This window comes from Pseudopipra pipra, chromosome 20 (assembly GCF_036250125.1).
Source record: "Pseudopipra pipra isolate bDixPip1 chromosome 20, bDixPip1.hap1, whole genome shotgun sequence".
Lineage (NCBI taxonomy): Eukaryota > Metazoa > Chordata > Aves > Passeriformes > Pipridae > Pseudopipra > Pseudopipra pipra.
In genome coordinates this window covers 11246392-11264595 of record NC_087568.1, presented here as the reverse complement: position 1 = coordinate 11264595, position 18204 = coordinate 11246392, and the positions used below count along the sequence as shown (strand labels likewise).

The 18204-nt window shown below is 57.2% G+C and overlaps 1 protein-coding gene across 11 annotated transcripts in view; it reads right to left on the bottom strand.

The window, feature by feature from the left end:
• Window positions 1-1863: 1863 nt before the first annotated feature.
• Window positions 1864-18204, bottom strand: part of EXD3 (exonuclease 3'-5' domain containing 3) — a 294208-nt gene continuing 277867 nt past the window's right edge. For all 11 annotated transcript variants that reach the window (XM_064677279.1, XM_064677280.1, XM_064677275.1 and 8 more), the window contains 2 exons: window positions 11037-11130; window positions 1864-2395 (listed from right to left, as the gene is read on the bottom strand). In XM_064677279.1, the coding sequence (XP_064533349.1) occupies window positions 2079-2395; window positions 11037-11130 (411 nt within the window). In that variant the 3' untranslated portion in view covers window positions 1864-2078. The remainder of the gene's footprint in view (window positions 2396-11036; window positions 11131-18204) is intronic.

Below are 18204 nucleotides of genomic sequence, written 5' to 3'. Positions count from 1 at the left end.
CAAGGCTGGGCTGTGGGGGCTCCATGGGGCCAGACCCTACCCCAGGGCCAGGGGATCAGAGGGAACAGATGTGGCCTTCCTTGTCTGTGACTGTATGGGAAGGAGAGGAGAGGAAAAGGAGAGGAGAGCAGATGGAGCCTTTTAAGAAATTCCTCGAACCCAGCACTCCCCCACAGCCAAAGCCTTGGCAGCAGGAGGTGTGATCCCTATGTCTATCACTCCATGGGCAGAGCAGTGGCTGAGGCTGGGGTTCTTGCTGACACATGACCACTCCCTGGCAGACACTGCTGTGATGATGATGATGGTGATTCTCAGCCATGGAGGAGGCTTTCTCTCCAAGTTCTGTCAGCCAAGTGTAGGGAAAGAGGGAATAACCCCCCCCAAATCTCCTGGGAAACACAGATCTTGTAGCTGACTCTCACCCCTGTGTGTCCCAATGGGAAGGGGCCAGGCTTAGCATCCCTGTCCTCCCAAAATGGGTCCAAACCTTTCATGTGCAGGGCCAGTGGTGCATGCTGAGGTGGTGACAGACCCTCTGTCACAGTGACACTGGTGTCCACCTCGACTTTGTTCATCACTGGTGAAGGAGATGCTGTTATTTTATGCTTTTTATGCTTCATCCTTGACAGGGATGAAGCTCCATGGCAGCAATCAAGGGGCAGCGGGTAGCTGTGGCAGGGCTGTGAGATAGATGGGGACAGTGGGGTGGGCACAGGGATTATCTGCCATCTTCTGATGGAAACAGGGACAAAATGACACACTGTGGCCATGGAAAGTGTCACCAGAGGGTCATGTCCATGGTCAGGACTCACCTAGGACCACTAGGGAGTGAGGATGGGCACAGTGTAGGTACAGTCACATTTCAGGGTCATTTAATTAATGCTCAGACAGGGTCTTGTGGAAAGAGAGATATTAAAAGTGGAAAAATTATTTTTTTTTCTTAAAGCATTGAGCTGGAGGGTGAGATGTCCCTTGGGGGGGGGAAGGACCCCCTGGCACTGTGTGGCCAGGAGCTCTGGAAGAGGGAAACTGAGTCCTGCAGTGCAGGTGCTTCCCTGGCCCAAAAATGTCACACCTCAGCCAAGAGCACCTCGGGCCCTCTCAGCAATAACAGCAGGGCCTGGAAGTTAACCTGGATTAGAAGGGAAGTTTTGCAAACACTCCTCTGTTGTAGGGTGAAGTGGTGTGAGCCTGGCCCTGGATCTGGAGGCACCCAACAGAAGTGCCTGGAGCTTTGGACAGGCCTGCCTGGACTCCTCGCCTCTCCTGGGATCTCCACAGCTTGTGCAGCCTCCCCTGGGTGCTGGCCAGTCCCACCAGTGACACTGGTTGCTGGAGGTGGTGGGACCACATGCCAGTCCTGCTGCCTCCACACAGAGCCTCAGGCACGTGGGTGCCCTGAGGGACCACCCCAGAGAGGCAGGTGGCTGTAGCTTTGGCACCACTGGGACCCCCCTGGACCAGCCTGGCTCTGCTGGGGCATCTCAGATCCCAGCACAGGCGGATGTGGATGCCAGTGGTATCGTGGTGCACCCGGAGATTTCCCTGACCCCAGAAGTGCTCAGCCCCCCGGGACTCCTGCACCTACTGATCACCTCTGAGGAATGCTGGAAGAACAGGATCAGGGTGAGCAGGATACTGGTTGTGGTGTGGCACATGTCCCACAAGCTGGGAGCACTCCAGGCACTGGAGATGCTCTCCCCTGTGCTACTGTTGGGGACGCACCATGAGTGACCAGGCAGAGGGGCACTGGGGTGAGGGTGCCATGGGGTCAGCACTGCTGGGGTGATGATTTTGGTTTGGAGACCTCTGCTACCCTCTTGCCATGCCCAGCCTGGAGAGGGGCAGAAATAAAGCAAAGGGTTCATTCCCTGGCTACCTCTACTTTAATGATCACATGGAGGCCACGTGTTTTTTGGCTGTTGCAAACCATTAGTGCAACTGTGTCAGTGCTCCATGGTGGATCCCAAAACAAGAGCCCCCCTGCTTCCAGCCTCTTACTGCAAACCCATGGCCCAAAATCCGCTGAGGTTCCTTGTGTAGTTCCCTGTCTCACTGTCAAGCCCCTGCATCCTCCCTCAGCTCAGCTCATAGACGCTTTGTGCATCCCCCGAGGCCAAAAGAACATCCCGAAACTGGGACACGACACGTCCAAAATGGGACCCCTCCCAAAACACCTTCCCACAGCAGGAGCAGCAGTAGAAGTCGGTGAGCTCAGCTCTGTCCAGCACCCCGGGGGGGACGGCATCGACCTGCAGGACTGTGCCTCCCCCCAGCACTGCATCTGCCCCTCGCTGCTCCAGCTCCTCTGGCTGCTCTCTGTGCGCGGTGCAGCCGGGCTGGGCTGTGTCACGGGCTGGCACGGTGACATCGCACAGCTGGCTCCCTGGGCAGACTGTGGAGAGAGGAGACAGCACATGACATCAGCCGCTGCTGTGATTAGCAGAGTCTGTGTTTATCCATGTGAGCGACCCTTGTGAGGGGCCCGTCATACCTGCAGGGGGTCCAGGCTCTATCCTGCATCCCAAGGAGGAGCATCCCATGAATTTGGGAGAAGGGGCGGTCACCAGCATCCACCAACTGCCTGCCCTGAGCGTGGCACCTCTGCCGTGTCCTGGGATCTGTTCCAGTCTTGGTAACTGCACCAGTGCTACTGCTGTACTGGGTGCAATGGTTTTTCCTCCCTGTCGCAGGTCAGGCAGAGCTGTTCTCCAAGCTGGGCTGGGCCCCCCACCCATGGCTGTGTTATGGGACAACCAACAGCAAGGTTGCCCTTACTGCTGTTTAAATTAAACCATCACCATCATTCCCAGCTGTCTGTGCTGTTCATGACACCCATGACTCTCCTGACCTGCTCATGGATACGACGCCTTGGGGTATCTGTGGCCTCATTCCTCATCTCCCATACGTGACCCCCCATCTCCCACCACAAACACATCACCGTGGGGTGTCCCACAAGGGACGCTGTGGGGTGTGATGTGGGGCCATGTCCCACGAGCTGTTCCTGCACGCCCCCAGCATGGGGGGATCATTTCCATGGCACACCCAGTACCACACCCCCCCGGCAGCTTTGGCAGCTCGGTGCAGGCTCTCACACTCGCAGCAGGGACACGGCACGTCGCTGGATCTGGGCAGCAGAAGCTGAGGGCTGAGCTGCCTCCCATCCATCAGGATGCCTGGCAGCTGGGGACAGGCTGCAGTTATTGCTATGGGATGACTCAGTTTTGGCAGGGGGAGACTGTCCTGCCCAGGCACCAACTAAGACAACAAAGGGCATCCCGCATCACTCCAGTGCCAGCTCTGGGGTGTCCAGCCTGCCCTTTCCAGGATCACAGGGACCCCATCGGGAGCCACCTGGGACAGAGAGGGACACCAGCATTCCTGGCTGGCTCTTCCCTGCGTCCCAAAGCTGTCAAGAGCTTGGGATATGCTGGGATTATCATGAGGGAAAGCAAGGCTGAGGACAACCCTGAAATGGCCATCTCATCTTGGCAGAGCCACCCCATCCTGGCAGAACCGCCCCATGGCTGTCCAGAAGGGTCTGGACCTACCAGTACTGGAGCAGAAAGAGCTGCAGCCCAGAAGGGGTGTGGAAGGCTCAGCTCACACCAGCCCCTGGTTCAGGGGTGCTCCCCGGAGCCCCCCCAGCCCTTCCACACCTCCCCAGAGGAGATGACCAGATGGAGCTGGTGGGGCACAGTCACCTCTGTTTCCCAAAAGACAAATAGCCACCCTCAGGGTCATGGCTGTCACTGGAGATGTTCTCAGGGTGGATTTGCAGACCAGCCCTGCACCACCACACCACTCATGAGTGGCACAAGTTTTTGATCTGCTGCCACAGCACGAGGGGAAGCAGCCCCAAGCCCCATCCCAGCCACTGGGCAAGAGTCAGGCTCACCATCGCTGTGGCCTGGGCAAGTGCCCCATGGCCCCACTTGTAGATGGGCCTTTCCTTCATCTCCTGCATCTGCTTCAGACATGAAGTGGCATCCATCCTTAGAGGGAAAACAGTGACCTTGATTTCCCATTTTCTCCAGTTTCTGGCAAGTGGTGAAGCACCCAGGCTGCTCTCGGGAGATTCCTGAGACAGCTGGAGCAGGTACACAGAGGAGGAGCCCATTTCCCAGGGATTCCTCTAGGACAAAGCCTGTCAGCAGATGGCAGATCCCCATGGCAGGAGCAGGGGCTCTGTCCTTGCCCCATTCCTGCCTCCCTCTGCCCTGTGCTACATGGTGACATGGGGTGGCCTCTGCCTGGGCACCCTTTTCTCTCATTGTCCCCGCTCTCGGGCACATGATCCTGGAGGGAGGGACATCAGCCTTAGGTGAGACTTTTAGATCCAACCATAACAGAAATGATGCTACCAGCACTAAGCACCCATGGACAACAATTTTCCTCATCATGGAGCCTAAAGAATTCCCCGGCTGGGACACAGCACTGGAACACCAACACTCTGTGTGCCTGCAGGGGTCCTGAGCAATTTGCTCTCCCTTCCAACATGCTCCCTCTGCTGCCCTGCCGCTGGTGGGCAAAGCCAATGGCAGACTCCTTCTTCCCTGCACAGGGGGTGAGAAACCTCCAGCTCCCCCAAACACCCCAATCCCACCCTCCTGGGCTCGTGGGAAAAAGGCAGGCAGGGAGGGAAAGTTCATCCCTTAAAAGCCTGGGGAGAGAAAGGCTGTGATGGTCACCCTGTATTCTGCCTTTGCTTGCACCAGCCCCCTCCTAATTGTGGCTCTTCAAAGGGTTGAGAATGCTACATCACTTCAAAGTGACCATTTCTGAATGGGAGCTTGTAAAATCCCTTCTCCCCCTCCCACCAAATTCTTCCCAGGGCTTTTGAAGATGCCTGCACTCCCCTCACTGCCGTGGTTAAAGGGCCACTAGGCACCAGGCACAGGATACCAGCCGGGCACATGGGAAAACTGCACTGGGAAAAGTTTGGACCCCCAAGAAAAATGGTGGTTTCCTGGAGAAAAGGGGGATTTTTTGAAGGAAGTTTTTTTCTCCCCTTTGAGAGAGGCAGAGCCCTCCCAGGAGGAGTTGCAGCTCTCCCGGGGCTGCAGCCCAGCTCTCCTGGTTGCTGCACACCCTGGAGTTACAATGGAGATGGAGCAAAGGGCATGTGTGGGGTGCATGGGGCTGCGGGGAGCTCAGTATGTCCTTTCAACATGCAGGGAGTTTGTCAGATCCCCAGCTTCCAGAGCTCTCTGAGGTTCACACCAAAGGCTGGATTTCCACTGTATACCCGTGGAGGAGAAAGGAAAGCCATTCCTTAACAAATCGATTCGAAACACCTCTTGGGAACTAATAATCCTGTTATAAAACATCTTGAAAATAAAAACCCCTTTGCCTCTTGCCTGGGTCACCCCGGGGATGACAGAACCCGGATGGGCGGGCTGAGCCCTGCAGCCCCCCAGCACCCTGGGGCTGAGCACCCACACGTGTTAGTGCTGCAGAGCTCCACTGGCAGCAAGGATCATCCTTATCCCCAAGCACTATCCGCAACCAGGCAGACCTGCTCAGCACAAGAGCCATTTCCTCCTGGCCTAGCACATGCTGCCCACTCACACTGCCACCTCCCGCCCACCCCTGCTCGCCCATGGGAATTAATCCCATTCCTGCATCAGGGGCACACAGTATTTCTGCATCAGGGATGAGCAAGGACAACACACCCTGGGCTGAGCAAGGCCACCTTCAGCAGTGGGATCTCACCTCTGTAGCAGCCTGCTTTGTGCTCAAGCTATTGCCATGTGCCCCAGAGCTGGGCGGCCCCACGCTCCACAAGATTGGGTGCAGCAGGAGCCCTATGGCCTGGAATGGATCCTCTTCCTTCAGTCCCCAGCCACCAGCACCAAGACAGTGAGGCAGAGCCCCGCCAAAGGCACATCTCACACTCTGGGCACTGCATGGGCTCTGGTGCCTGGGAACTCACAGTCTCTTCACCCCAGGGGACACAGAGCCCCAAGGGCACAGCAGCATCCAGCACCCCAGACCCCACAGCTGCAGACCGTCACTCTGGTGGTCCCACATGAACCGTGAACTATTGCCACAGGCAGGCTGTGAGGGGCAAGGTGACTTGTCTCAAGGCAGGGACAGGGCAGGAGTCACAACTCCATGTGCCCCACTGTGAGGTCCTGCCCATGGATGGGGGGCTGAGCCCAATGGGAGGGACATGGCAGGGATGGGGGGATGCACACCCCCACCCACAGAGGGTCCCTTAGCACTGTGGAGGTCACACTGAAAGGCCTCTGTGATGGTGATACGGTGACCTGTATCAACCTATTCTGTTGGCTGCAATGCCGGAGTGCTGGGTCAGCACTGGGACCCATCATGGCAGGATGGGGGGGAACAGCAGGGCCTGGAAATCTGGGACAGAGCAGGATCAGGGCAAACCTTCTTTGAACCAGTGCCCATTTCCCTTTCCCAGCCCACACAGCCCTGATTTGGCTGGAAACAACCCGTCCCCACATGTGTGAGCCCTGGGCACCCCCAGGGTTTCAGTGTCAGGGTGCTGGCTTGTAAGCCCAACTTCCCAGGGGTGCCAAGTACTTCTGCCCAAAGTCTTGCTCCCCAGGCCCTGTTTCTTGCCCAGGTCCCTCTGTGTCAACCCAGCCCGAACCAAGACCTTGGGACGAGGAGCCATGTGCCTGTCCAGGCTGGCTCAGGGGAGGACCTGGCAGCTCCAGCTGCCTCCGGAGAGGCCGTGGGTCAGGCAGGCCTGTGCCAGCACTGAGCCCTGCGCCAGCCGCACCCAGCGCCATCGCAACTGCGTGTGGGGGCTCGGCCTCAGCCTGGGCTGGGGTGTTTGGGAGAAAGCTCACAGCGTCCAGGCTTTGCACAGGGCTGAAGCAGACCTGGGAGCATTCTTGGAGTACAAAGGTGCATGGGAAACCTCAGCCGTAGTGAGAGATCAGCCTGATAAGAGGAGTTACGAGCCTGAGAAATGTGCTGATTGCAGGGCACTGAAGATGCCTGGTTATCTTTTCCTCCTCGATAAGACAGATAAACAAAGGACAAAGGACCTGGGATTGTGCAACCTGGGCTGCAGCAGCCTGGCCATGATCTTAAGATGTTCCCAGGGTGGAGGAGGGAGGATGAGCTCAAGCAAGAGGCACCTTCAATTGCTCTCATCTCCCGGTGCTGCTGTGGGAGAGAACCCTGCCAGATCCTGCATCCAGTGCCAGGTAGCAGCAACGGTCCTGCTCCAAATGGCTCCCAGCTCCTTCCCAGGGCATGCTGGGCACAGTGCCCCTGTCAGCAGGCACAGCAGAGCTCTGCAAACCCGCAGCCATGACAATGTCACTGGGTTTCCAGCTCAGCTGTGATTTTCTACATGAGCAAATGAAATTCTGCTGAAGAGGGGAAGCTGGCAGAGCACAACCCATCTGGGGGGCGTTTCTGGCTGGTCTTGCCACTGCAGCTCCCAGTCCCATCCCTGCCCCACCTGGGGACATGAGGATGCTCCCATCATCCCGCTGTGCCCTGGAGAAAAGACAGCTTAATTGTGTGGGGTTGCCTGGTCTGAGGGTGAAAGGGCTGGGGACCCCCTGGGATCCAGCAGTGCAACCCTCCAGGAATCTATCCTTTTCCCTGTGGAAGTGTTCAGAGCAGCCTGAGACATTGGGCGTGCCTTGGCCCCTCCCACACACTGGGTCTGGTATAAGGCAATGAGGCTCCATGGGTATGAGAGTGCTCCTGGGAAAGCACAGGAACCTCCCGCCCTTTCCACATGGCAATAAGGCGAATGTGATGCTCACAGCAAAGCCAAATGTTGTAGATCAGGGAATCATGGAAGGAAAAAAATTGCACCCAGCCTTAGGGCTGTGGATGCGTAGTGGGCTCTTCCTGCTGAGCACCTGGCTAAGGGCAGTGGGTCTCACCAGCCCTCAGCTGTCCCAGTGTGGTGGCTGTAGAGGAGGGACCTGGGACTCTCCTGGTGTCACCCTGGCTGGGAGCTGATGCACAGCCTTTCCCGCACCGTCTTCTGCAGCTCTTCCTCCTGCCTGCCCTGTGCTGTCTCTGCCCACTTTTCCCCAGGCTGGTAGTGGAGCTGAGAGTGAGACGGGAAAGAAACCCCAAGTCACTGCTCAGGCTGGCAGGGGCAAGGTGAGTGCTTGAGCTGCCCAACACCATCCTGGCACCCAGTGCAGGGACACTCTGGCTGCTCCTCCAGCCACCCAATGGGGCTGTCTGGGACGTATCCTGCACCTGCATGTGGTGTTGGAGGAGAAGCTGGGTAGTGCAGATCTCAGTGGTCTCCAGAACCAGCTCTGGCAGCTGGTCAGGGAGGTGCTCACCCAGCATGGGCGAGTGTCCCTGAGCACCCCCGGCCACTCTCCAGCAGGGAGCAGAGGCTCTGCTGTGCCTGCCTAGCAGCACAGACCCAAGGGAAGCAGGACCAATTGTTTTCATCTTTTGCAGCATGTTTTAGATGGCAAGGGGGGCATTTTACAATTAGCCTCCTCTGGTGAATCCCAACCTGATGGAATGTGCTACATCCTCGCCTTTCCCAGGGACCAGACTTCATCTGGCAGAGCACCCCTCAAGCACTGGGGCACCGTGCCAGCTGGTTTTACTGCACTGACTAAGCAAGAAGCTTCCCCATGCCAGACAAGAGTCTGTGACACAGCCCATCCCTCTGGGTCATTCAGGAGCCACATGCTGTCAATGCCTCCAGCGAGGTCTTTCCTGTGCCCTGTGGTGACCCACAGCCCTGCTCCTCTCTCTGTCCCAGCTCCAGTCTGCTCCAGGCACTCGGGGTGCTCAGAGCATCCCACTGGGAAAAAGGCATCACATGGCAAAGCTATCAGGGCCTGAAACTAATTTCTAGCCCTTCCATCAAAGCCCTCATGCAGGGAAACTGTGGCTGTGTCAGGGAAAATGTTCCCTAAAACCTTTGAAAGCCCTAGGTCCAAGTAAAAATGAGCTATTACAGGATGAATAATTGGCCCTTCCTCATTTGGAAGCCCTGTTATAAAAATCCAGGAGCCTAACTGAGCAGCACTGGCCTGAGGTTGGCTGCAGATGGACCCCAGGACTCTGGAGCATCTGGGCTAGCCGTAGGATTGTGTTGAGAGGTGGTCCTGCAGGATCCAGTCCCATCACCCATCCGCCCCAGCACTCATAGGCTCCTCCTCATGAGAGGAGGATCCCTTCTTGCCTGGAAGCAGGAGCAGGGAAAAGGCATTTTCTTACCTTTCAAGCAGCAGTACCTGGCCATGGTCTGGGGGTTAATCCATGTTCAGTGACATGATGGAGATGACATGGCCTAGGCTGGAGTCAGGGGACAGGGGCCAGTTCTGATATGGGCTGTGGGTGCTGAACTCCCCACGCCATGTGTTGAGCCACAACTGGGGGCAGAGCAGGTCCCTGGCACCAACCCCTCCAGAAGGAAAATGTAAAGTAAATCAGGGAACAACTGAGATTTTCCTCATGGTCTTCTGTGGCTGCCCAGGCTGTCCCACTGCCACCACTGTCCCTACCATGTGATAGCAGGACATTGTCAGCACAGCCTTCTCTTTCACAAAAGTTGACCCAAAGTGGGACATCTGGGGACAACCTAGTCAAGCTCACACTGATGCTCACCATCCCAGCAGCTCTGAGGAAAATCCAAATAGAAATGGAAACCCCTGGGTGGCAAGAGCCCCAGGGCACAGCAGACCCTGTTGGCAAGCCCCCAGGGGTTTTTCACTTTCGGTGGGTGCCACTGCTTTGCTGTGCCCACCTGCCCAGGAATCATGGCTTCTATTTTATGTCTCCACCAACCTTCTGAGGATGCTGTGGCACCTTCTGTCCCTGTCCCTGACTGCTCCAGGGTGGAGGATGCTCCCTGATAAGGTCATGTCGGACATGGCCAGCACAGGGGTCCCACCTGGTCTTTCCTCATGAGGCTCCCATGAGGCTCCAGGGACACGAGGACCCAGCAAGAGGTTGCATGGCCTGATGTGGACATGGAGTGTTGCAGAGGGGGTATAGAGGTTAGAGCAAGGCGGTCCCTGAAGAGTCTGCGTGGAGGAGCCACAGTGCTGTGTGAGACTATCCCAGCTCCATCATCCCCATCCAGAATGGGGAAGGGGAAACAACGCACATGCTGAACACAAACCACAGCATTTCTATTTCCCATACTCTAAAACTGGCTGAACTGGCCCAGCTGGTCTCTGGGTACACACACAGTGAGTGCCCTCACCAGAGAAACCACCATGGAGGATGTCCCAGCCTCTGGGGAGGCGCAGCACTCCCAGGCTGCTGGCACCATGAGAAAAGCTGCCCCACCACGTCCCTCACCCCCAGAGCCACACATGCAGCTTCCAGCAAAGCCACAGCTGGCCAGGAGTGCCCGGCAGCCACTGCTTCCCACTGCTCTCTGCTGTCAACAGATGGGCAAATTGAAGCATGGCAAGGGTTGCACACAATGGCTGGTGGCAGAGCCCAGGCTGGGTTGAAGCAGCAACAGGGGCATGTTCCCATTCTGGTGTGCCTGGGGTGGGTGTCATTTGCCACCAAAATGTGTCTCCCTCTGGGAAGCAGTGTGTGTGGGTCAGCACAGCTCAGGGCACGCATGGAGGAGCCTTCCCTCCCCAGAGCCCGCTGGAGCCTGGCTGGGCAGGCAGCACTGACTCACCTCCCTGCAGCCTGACCTAGTTTAAGAGGCACTGGGCAGGTGAGGAAGGCACCTGAGCAGCCCCAGCCAGGAGGTATTTCACCACCCAGGCTGAGTTTTACATGCTCAGGTACTGATGGCCTCAGGCTGTCACTTGAACCACTGTTGCATGTCACCAACCCCCCCAGGTTGAGCAATCCTATGCATGACCCCGTGCCTCAAGGGGCAGGGCAGGGTCGCAAGGGTAGAGACATGAACCAGACTTGGAAGAGCTCTGCGGGCCTGCACTCAGTGGCAGGTTGGTGGCAGGGGACCTGATTGCCCTCTGAGAAACCTCCAGCCCCAGGGGATTGGTTCTGCTCTGCCCAGGGCAGTGAGTCCCAGGCAAGGGCACAGGGAGGGGGTTGGGGTCAGACCATCACTCCCAGCTTACCTGCACTGGGCTCCTGCGACGCCCGCCTGCTGCCCTCCACCAGCTGCCTCATCCTCTCCCGGGGCACCTTCAGATACTTGTCGCAGTTGCACACCTGAGAGAAGAGAGAGGTGGAGATCAGTGAGATGGCAACTGTGCTCCCCAGGCACCTCCTGCCTGCCTGGAGCACAAATCCACACTGGGTATCCCCAGCACAGGTTGGGCAGCTGCCATCACATTCTACAGAGGAAACCGGGGCAAGGCCTATCCCGCTGAGCACAGAGAGGGCACCAGGCACAAGCCCCAGGAACCTCCTCTCCAGAGCCACTCCACCTGTGTGGTGCTCAGCCACGTCTCCGTGCCAGGCAGAGAGTACTGCTGCCCACTCTTACTCCCTGGCCAGATAACACCAGCAATTGAGGCTGCCTTAAAGCATCAAGTAGACACTCATAAGTCTGGGCTGTGGCTTCAAGATTTGTTCTCACTTGTCCAACAGAAGATGGGGAGGATGGCTGTGGACCCTGAGACACGCTGGACTCTTGGCTGGCTTCATGCTGGGCTCAGCCTGGCTCTGCTGCAGCACTGTGAGCACTGAGTCACATTTTCTACCCCACCTTTAGTTTGCCAAAAGGTACCCAGAGAGGTCTCTGAGTGCCTGGACGTGCTGGGTGCTGGACTCCAAGGAGCTCTCCAAATCCCACTGCTGAGGAGCACCCACAGACAGTGCCTTGGGCTGAGCACAGGGTGCAGCTGAACACACTCACCCAGAGTGATCAGCTAAATCTCCCCGGGAGCATCGCAGCCAGCCCCCTGACACTTTCCCTCTCCTCTTCCATCCCTACTGGGCCAGGAGCTGGATGCTGGGATGTGCCACAACTCCTTTCATCAGCTGTTTGTTTTTAGGGGCTGTTTTTTGCTGGCAGAGCATTCCCAGCAAGCTGCACTCAAGGCAAGCCAGGAGAGAGATGCGCAGCTTTGCTGACCAGAACAAATCAGTTCCCTGCCTGGGGCTTTGCTCCAGAGCCTGTTGAAACCAGAAAGGTTTTTCCAGCTCCCAAGCGGGCCCCGGCACGGGCTGGCGGCGGCTCTGCTGATTCGCAGCTGGAGCAGCACCGGGTTCAGTGCGCGGGGCAGTGATGCCCCTGCTCCCACACAGCTGCCTGCAGGACGATGGGGGCAAGATGTTTTGTTTGGAAACAAACTCGCCACCATATCCCAGCTCTGCCCTGCATCAGGAGGTGATTCCCACTGGCAGCCTCCACAAAACCAGCACATGCTCCACATCCTTTTGGCCATGAAGCATGCCTGGCTTGAGTCCCCAGGATCCTGCTACTCCAGCCCAGCGAATCATCAGCTGGGCCAGACCCATCCTGAAAGATGGCTCAGAAATAGGGAAGAGGAGCACAGAGAGATCCAAGGATGAGCAGGGAAAGAGAGAGATGGACTCCTTTTAGGACAGTTGTCACCTAGAGCCATGGGACAGACCCTAATGATGCTGTCACCAGAGTCGTGTTCCAGTCCCTGTCACCTTCAGTGGTGGAGTCAGTGCTGGTTCTGCAGGACAGGTGGTCCCTTTGAGGCTTGAGGACATCCCAGCTTGCACGGGCTGGACCTGGAGCCACGGTGTCACCCCCTGACAGGCACCCAAACCCTTGTGTGGCTCCCAGGGACCTGTGGGATTGCAGCAGGCAGGCAGAGGTGGTGGGCAGCTCCTGGGGTCATGTACTGGCCTCACTGGCCATGATAGTGACAATGGGGAGGGGGCTGCGTGCCAGAGAGGGGCATTGAGCCTGGAGAGGTGTGGGATAGCACATCCTGGGCATAGTGGCAGCACTGGGGAGTGAGAAGCTCTCAGAGACCTCCCAAACCACCTGGCCATGGAGCTGCCAGCCAGGATGGTACAGCAGGGGCCCAAGGGCAAACAGCACCCTCCTCCCCAGCCCTCCCTGCCTGGCAAGGACATGCAGGGGCTCCTCTGCCCTCTGTCACACACACCAAATCCCTCAGGATGCCCAGCCCTGGCAGCCTGGAGCCTGTCAGGCGTTTGAGCAGCAGTGCCAGCGTACCAGGCACGGGCTCCTGGCTCATACTTGGGTGCACAGTGATCTCAGACAAATTTCTCTGCTTCTCTAAAATTCATTACTGTTGTGAACTAGGGGCAGCCCACCTCCTGGCCCAGAGACGCCTGGCAGCCCAGGGGTAGCCTGGCATTCCCCCCCACCAGGGCTGCCAGGCCCTCGCTGCCAGGCTCCAGCCCCACACCATCTCCCAGCCTCTGGGCCTTCACTGTCCTCAGCTTCCCAAAAACATGGGGTGAGCTCAGGAGCCAGATAAGCCACTTAGCAGCAATACCAATTAGCTGTAATAAAAAAATTGCAGTTAATTTTTTTTAATGTCTTGCCAAAATGAGCCAAAAGAGATGAAGTGAGTGGGGCAGTCTGCCATCTCCATAGGCTGGGCTGAGCTCCTCTTCTCATCTCCCCGCCTGGCCTTGCAGGGACCAGTGGTGGCATCAGGCTTGATGCCTGGCTCCTGCCTAGGGACACAGTTCCCCAAAGCCTTCTGTGTCTCCGTGTCACGACCTGGGGACGTGGAGCAAGTTTTTTGTGCGTATCTTTTGTTTTCAGGGTAGGGAGGTGGGGAGCCTCTCTGTGGGGAAGAGATGGCTGTTCCTCCTCAGGAAGGTTTGGTTTCCACACATCTCCCATGGCAGGATTAGTTGTGGCCTCCAAAAATCTTCATGAGGTGAGTCAGCAGGAGCTGGTGGCACCTCAGAACACTGCCTGAGGATGCAATTGCTGTGAGCAAGGGCCATGACCTGACAGAGAAGGGTTCGGCTTCTCTGCAACATCTCAGGGTCCCCCCAGCCCCTGTGCCTGGCTTAGGGTGGGGGTGGCATGCCCCATGTCCCAGCCCTGCCCTGGGGACGATGTGCTGAGCAGGCTGAACGCCAAGTGCTCTGCTCACACCATCCTGCCTGGCCATATGGCCAGTGTAGGTGCTGGGCCATAGGCAAAGCAAGGGCTGAGTCCAGCTTGGGACGAGGAGGCCGGGGGTCTGCAGCCCCCCCGAACTCAGAACGCTGCCCGGTCCACTGACACCAGTGGCCCTGTGGCACAGCAGGGTGTCCAGTGCCCCTGGTGCCCCTGCCGTGGTGGGTGCCCGGTGCCCCCGGGGCGGTGCTCCCGGGGCAGCAGCAGCAGGCACACCTCGGAGGAGGAGCAGCCCTGCCTTTCTCACGCTGGGGCAGCCCGTGCCAGCACATGCTTAGTCACTGGTAAATCCCAGCCGAGATCTGCTCTGCCCTCTGTGAAATGGGTCTTGGCTGCACCCCCGCTGAAGCAATCCCGGCGCTCGGGAGCCCTGGCGGGCGCGCTTTCCCACGGCACCCGGCCCCCGGCGCCCCGTGTGAATCAGCCCCTGCCCGGGCAGCACTGTGCCCTGTTCGGCTCGCGTGAGCGCGGCCAGGCGAGCACGGCCCCGCTCCGACCCCCTCAGCAGGAGAGGCGGCGAGGCTGGTGCCGAATTCAAGTTCCCTGGGCAGAGGGGCACGGCAGTGACACCTCCCCTGCCTTCCCGGGCTCTGCTTGCCATGTCCACGGCAAGGAAGAGGAGCATGTGCAACTCATCCCAGATGGAGCTGTGGTCCCTACTGCAGCCCCTCACTATTGTCCCCTCTCCCTGTGCCTGTCTGTCCATCTTGACGAAGGTGCTGCACCCCAGTGTGGTGCACCATCCCCCCCACATCCACGTGCTCCTGCCCTAGGACTTCGGGCCAGCATCCAGAGGGACACTGCAGCCCAGGCTGCTCTGTGCTGTCGCCACCAAGAGCTCTGACATGGGGATTAGAAGGGGTGATGTCATTGGACTGGGACTGTGGTGGTGTCACAGCAGGAGAGCTGGTGTAGATCTGTGGTCCCCGAGCCCAGCAAGGTGCTTGTCAGCAGCCCCAGCAGCCTGAGCCACCCCGCAGTGAGGTTCTCCCTGCCTGCGCCGCTGAGGAGGACGAGGCAGCTGAGATGTCCTTTTGCAATGCTGGCAGCCCAGTCGGCGCCTTGTTTTTGTTTAGGATGATCCCTGCCTATCCCAGCCCTCCTGGGTGGGGATTTCACCAGCAGTGACGCATGAAACTCCCAGGACTCGAGGGACTGGATGCTTCAGCCTGGAGTTCTGGAGCCATCTCAGCATCCCATCCTCTTTCTGAGCCTCCACCCAGGGAGCTGAGAAGCTCAGAGAAAACTCAAGTACATAACAGGAGCCAAACCTTCTGGGACCCAAAAGAGCCACAGGAGCCAATGTGAGCTTGGCTGAAGCTGGGCCTATGAGCTCGGGTGGACATCCATAGGCTGGTACCCAAAACATGTGGAACATGAGCAGTTCACACAGCACTAGAGTCAGTTTTGCTCCTTCCTCTGATATCCCCGAAAGATGCATCTCCAAAGTTCTCTGATGCTGAGCTGAAGTTGGTGATGCTGAGCTCTGCCCAGAGGAGCCATCCCTGAAATGGCCCCTGGGCCTGAGGGCTCCTTCCTCCTTCTCTGCTGACAAACGTCATAGGCTAACGTCACCAAGGGATCTCCTTGGCAAGGGTTTTACCAGTGAGACACAACCCTCTGCCTGGAGAGTTCCTGACTTGGGAAATCCTCAGTGTATCAAACCTGCTTTAAAGGACAACAGTGCCTGGTGTGAACTCTTCGGGGCAACTCAGGGCAGCTCATGTCAGGACAATTCCTTGGGCGTCTTCTGCTTGCCATATCACAGGACTACTCAACAGCCACCTGCAGTGATATCTCTTTTCCTACTCACCGCCTACCCTCTCCTCTTTCTCCCTCTCTGAGATGGATATCATCTGGTGAAAGGGCCACTCCTCCGGATGGAGGTTGCAACTCTCACTTTGGTTGTGAAAGCACAGCTCTTGAGCATCCAAGAGTTTCTTGCAGGGACTTATCGAGACTAGAAACATCCCCAGATTGCAGGATGTCCAGGCTCAGCACAGACTGCCCACAAGCAGCTTCCAAGCCCAGGAGTCATGGGTAGATGGATCTGCCTCTGCAGACCTCCTGCCTACCATCCAAAGCAGTGAGTGCCTAGAAAGGTGGGAGGTGCTGGGAAGGGCAGTGAAAGAAAACCAGGTAACAACTTAGCAGATGCCAAGCACAGGTCTGGAACTGATCATGCTCATCTGCCCATGTGTCTATTTTCTCACACTTCTCCCAAGCATTTCCAGCTTCTCCTCTCTGCACTCACAGCTTTGACCTTCAGACACTCTCCTCTTCCTCCAACAACACTCTACCCTGTAGCACCTTCAAGGTCCTTGCATAAAGAGCAGAAACTCAGTAATTCAACCCCCTGGAGCTTCCTCACACCCTCTGGGTGCAAAGGCCAACTCTGGGTGTAGCCCTGGGGACAGTCATCCTCCAAGGGGATTTTCAGAGAGCAACTGGCTGGGCTGTTTCCTTTCCCTCTATGCCAAGAGCTTTTCTCACTGATTACCAGTACCTGGGAATCATAAAGGTAGATACTGCTGCACCTGTTCTGCTGCAAATGGTTCCATGTCTGTCCTTGGATACCAGCAAACTCACCTCAGCAGCACAGGAGACGCTCGGGTGTGTTAGCCTGGTCCTTCAAGGGAGCAAAGGCTCTCGGTGCACACAACAGCCTTTAGAGACCACCAGCACCAGGGCAGCCCTGTCTGCCAGCAGCGTGGTGAGAGACATGCTGGGAGGTGGACTGTGATGCTCCCACATCACCTTGCACCTTGATGCTCCCAATTCACCTTGGGCATCCTCCACCAGACCTGCCTGCACATCCAGCACTGGGATTTTTACGGCCATCTGAGCTCAGTAATATGCTACCAGTAGAAACAGAGCTGCTGGTGGGATCCAGGCATCATCCAGGGGCACTTTGGTTCACAAAGAGGGAAGGGCTCTGTTTATTGAATCATTAACATCACTTCCCTCATTGTCAGCCAGGTACTCTGAGAGGTCTCTTAGGCAAGTGCTGACCTAGCCCAACCCTGCTAAGCTGGTAAGATGACATGGATCCCATGCCAGCCTGGTACTGTGTTCCCACTGCTTTCTCTGCTCCCGCTTTGCTATTAGTCATCTGTTTCTGGAAGGTTTCTCATGCATAATAAAGTGTTTCAACACTTGCATAAGCCAATTCTTCTCATCAGGAGTGACCTGCTGCATTTCCCAACGCTTTCCCTAGGCAGTCCTTCCAACTGCCATGAAATACGGAATTAAAACATGAAGTTTTCTATCCCCCTCGAGGCAAAAGGTGTGGGAAATCGAACAGATAAGAATGCCTTTAATTAGTATCATTTGCATAAGCTCTGGGAAAGGCTCACCTGACAGCTACAATGGCCTTGCTTGTCTGGGAGCACCAACCACAGGTTGAAACGGGCAGATTAGTGGAGCTCCTCTGACAGGGGAGATAGTGAGAGCAGAAGGTCAGGGTGATGGAGCCCCAGAGGCTCCATGGGTACTCCAGCTCCTACTGGCTCCTCATTGGGACACCCTAGCTCCCACTGGCTCCCTTTCAGGACACCCCAGCTCCCACTGGCTTCTTGTCACCTCCCAGTTTGCAGCTGCTCTGAACAAAGATACAACTTTTGGGTTGTGGGGGGCTGTCCATCAGCTCCCCTGGAGAAGGACAGGGATGGGAAGAGAGGAGAGGAAGCACAAGCACATCCCTGGATAACACGTGGAGGCTGTCAGAGCGGGCTTGGCGTCTGGCAAGGGATGGGCCCAGGCTGTGTGATCTCCGGTTTTCACACATGTGCTCCCTCAAGTGCAGACGCTGCAGGTCCCCAACCACAAACCCCATCCCGCCGCCGCCTTGCCATCACTGCCGTGGGTAGTCAGTGACACTGAAAGCCCTTTTCAGTACCTCAAGGCCTTTGTAGTGATGAGAATCTCACCTGACATTGCATCTAAACCCACATGCAAAGCTGAATTTCCCAGGGGAAAAAAAATGATGCTCAATCCCCCTCCCACCACACACATCCCCCGGCGGATTCCTCCAGCTGCCTCTCAGTCATCTCAAGTCTCACTTGCTCATTTTGCCTCCCAGCTGGGCTGTGAGCTGCTGAGATGGGGGCTGAGCCCCTCCAAAACGCTGAAGCTGCCAAAGCACCCTTGACCCAACCTTCACTGTAGCCGCGAGCCCTGTTTATACAGCACCCAGC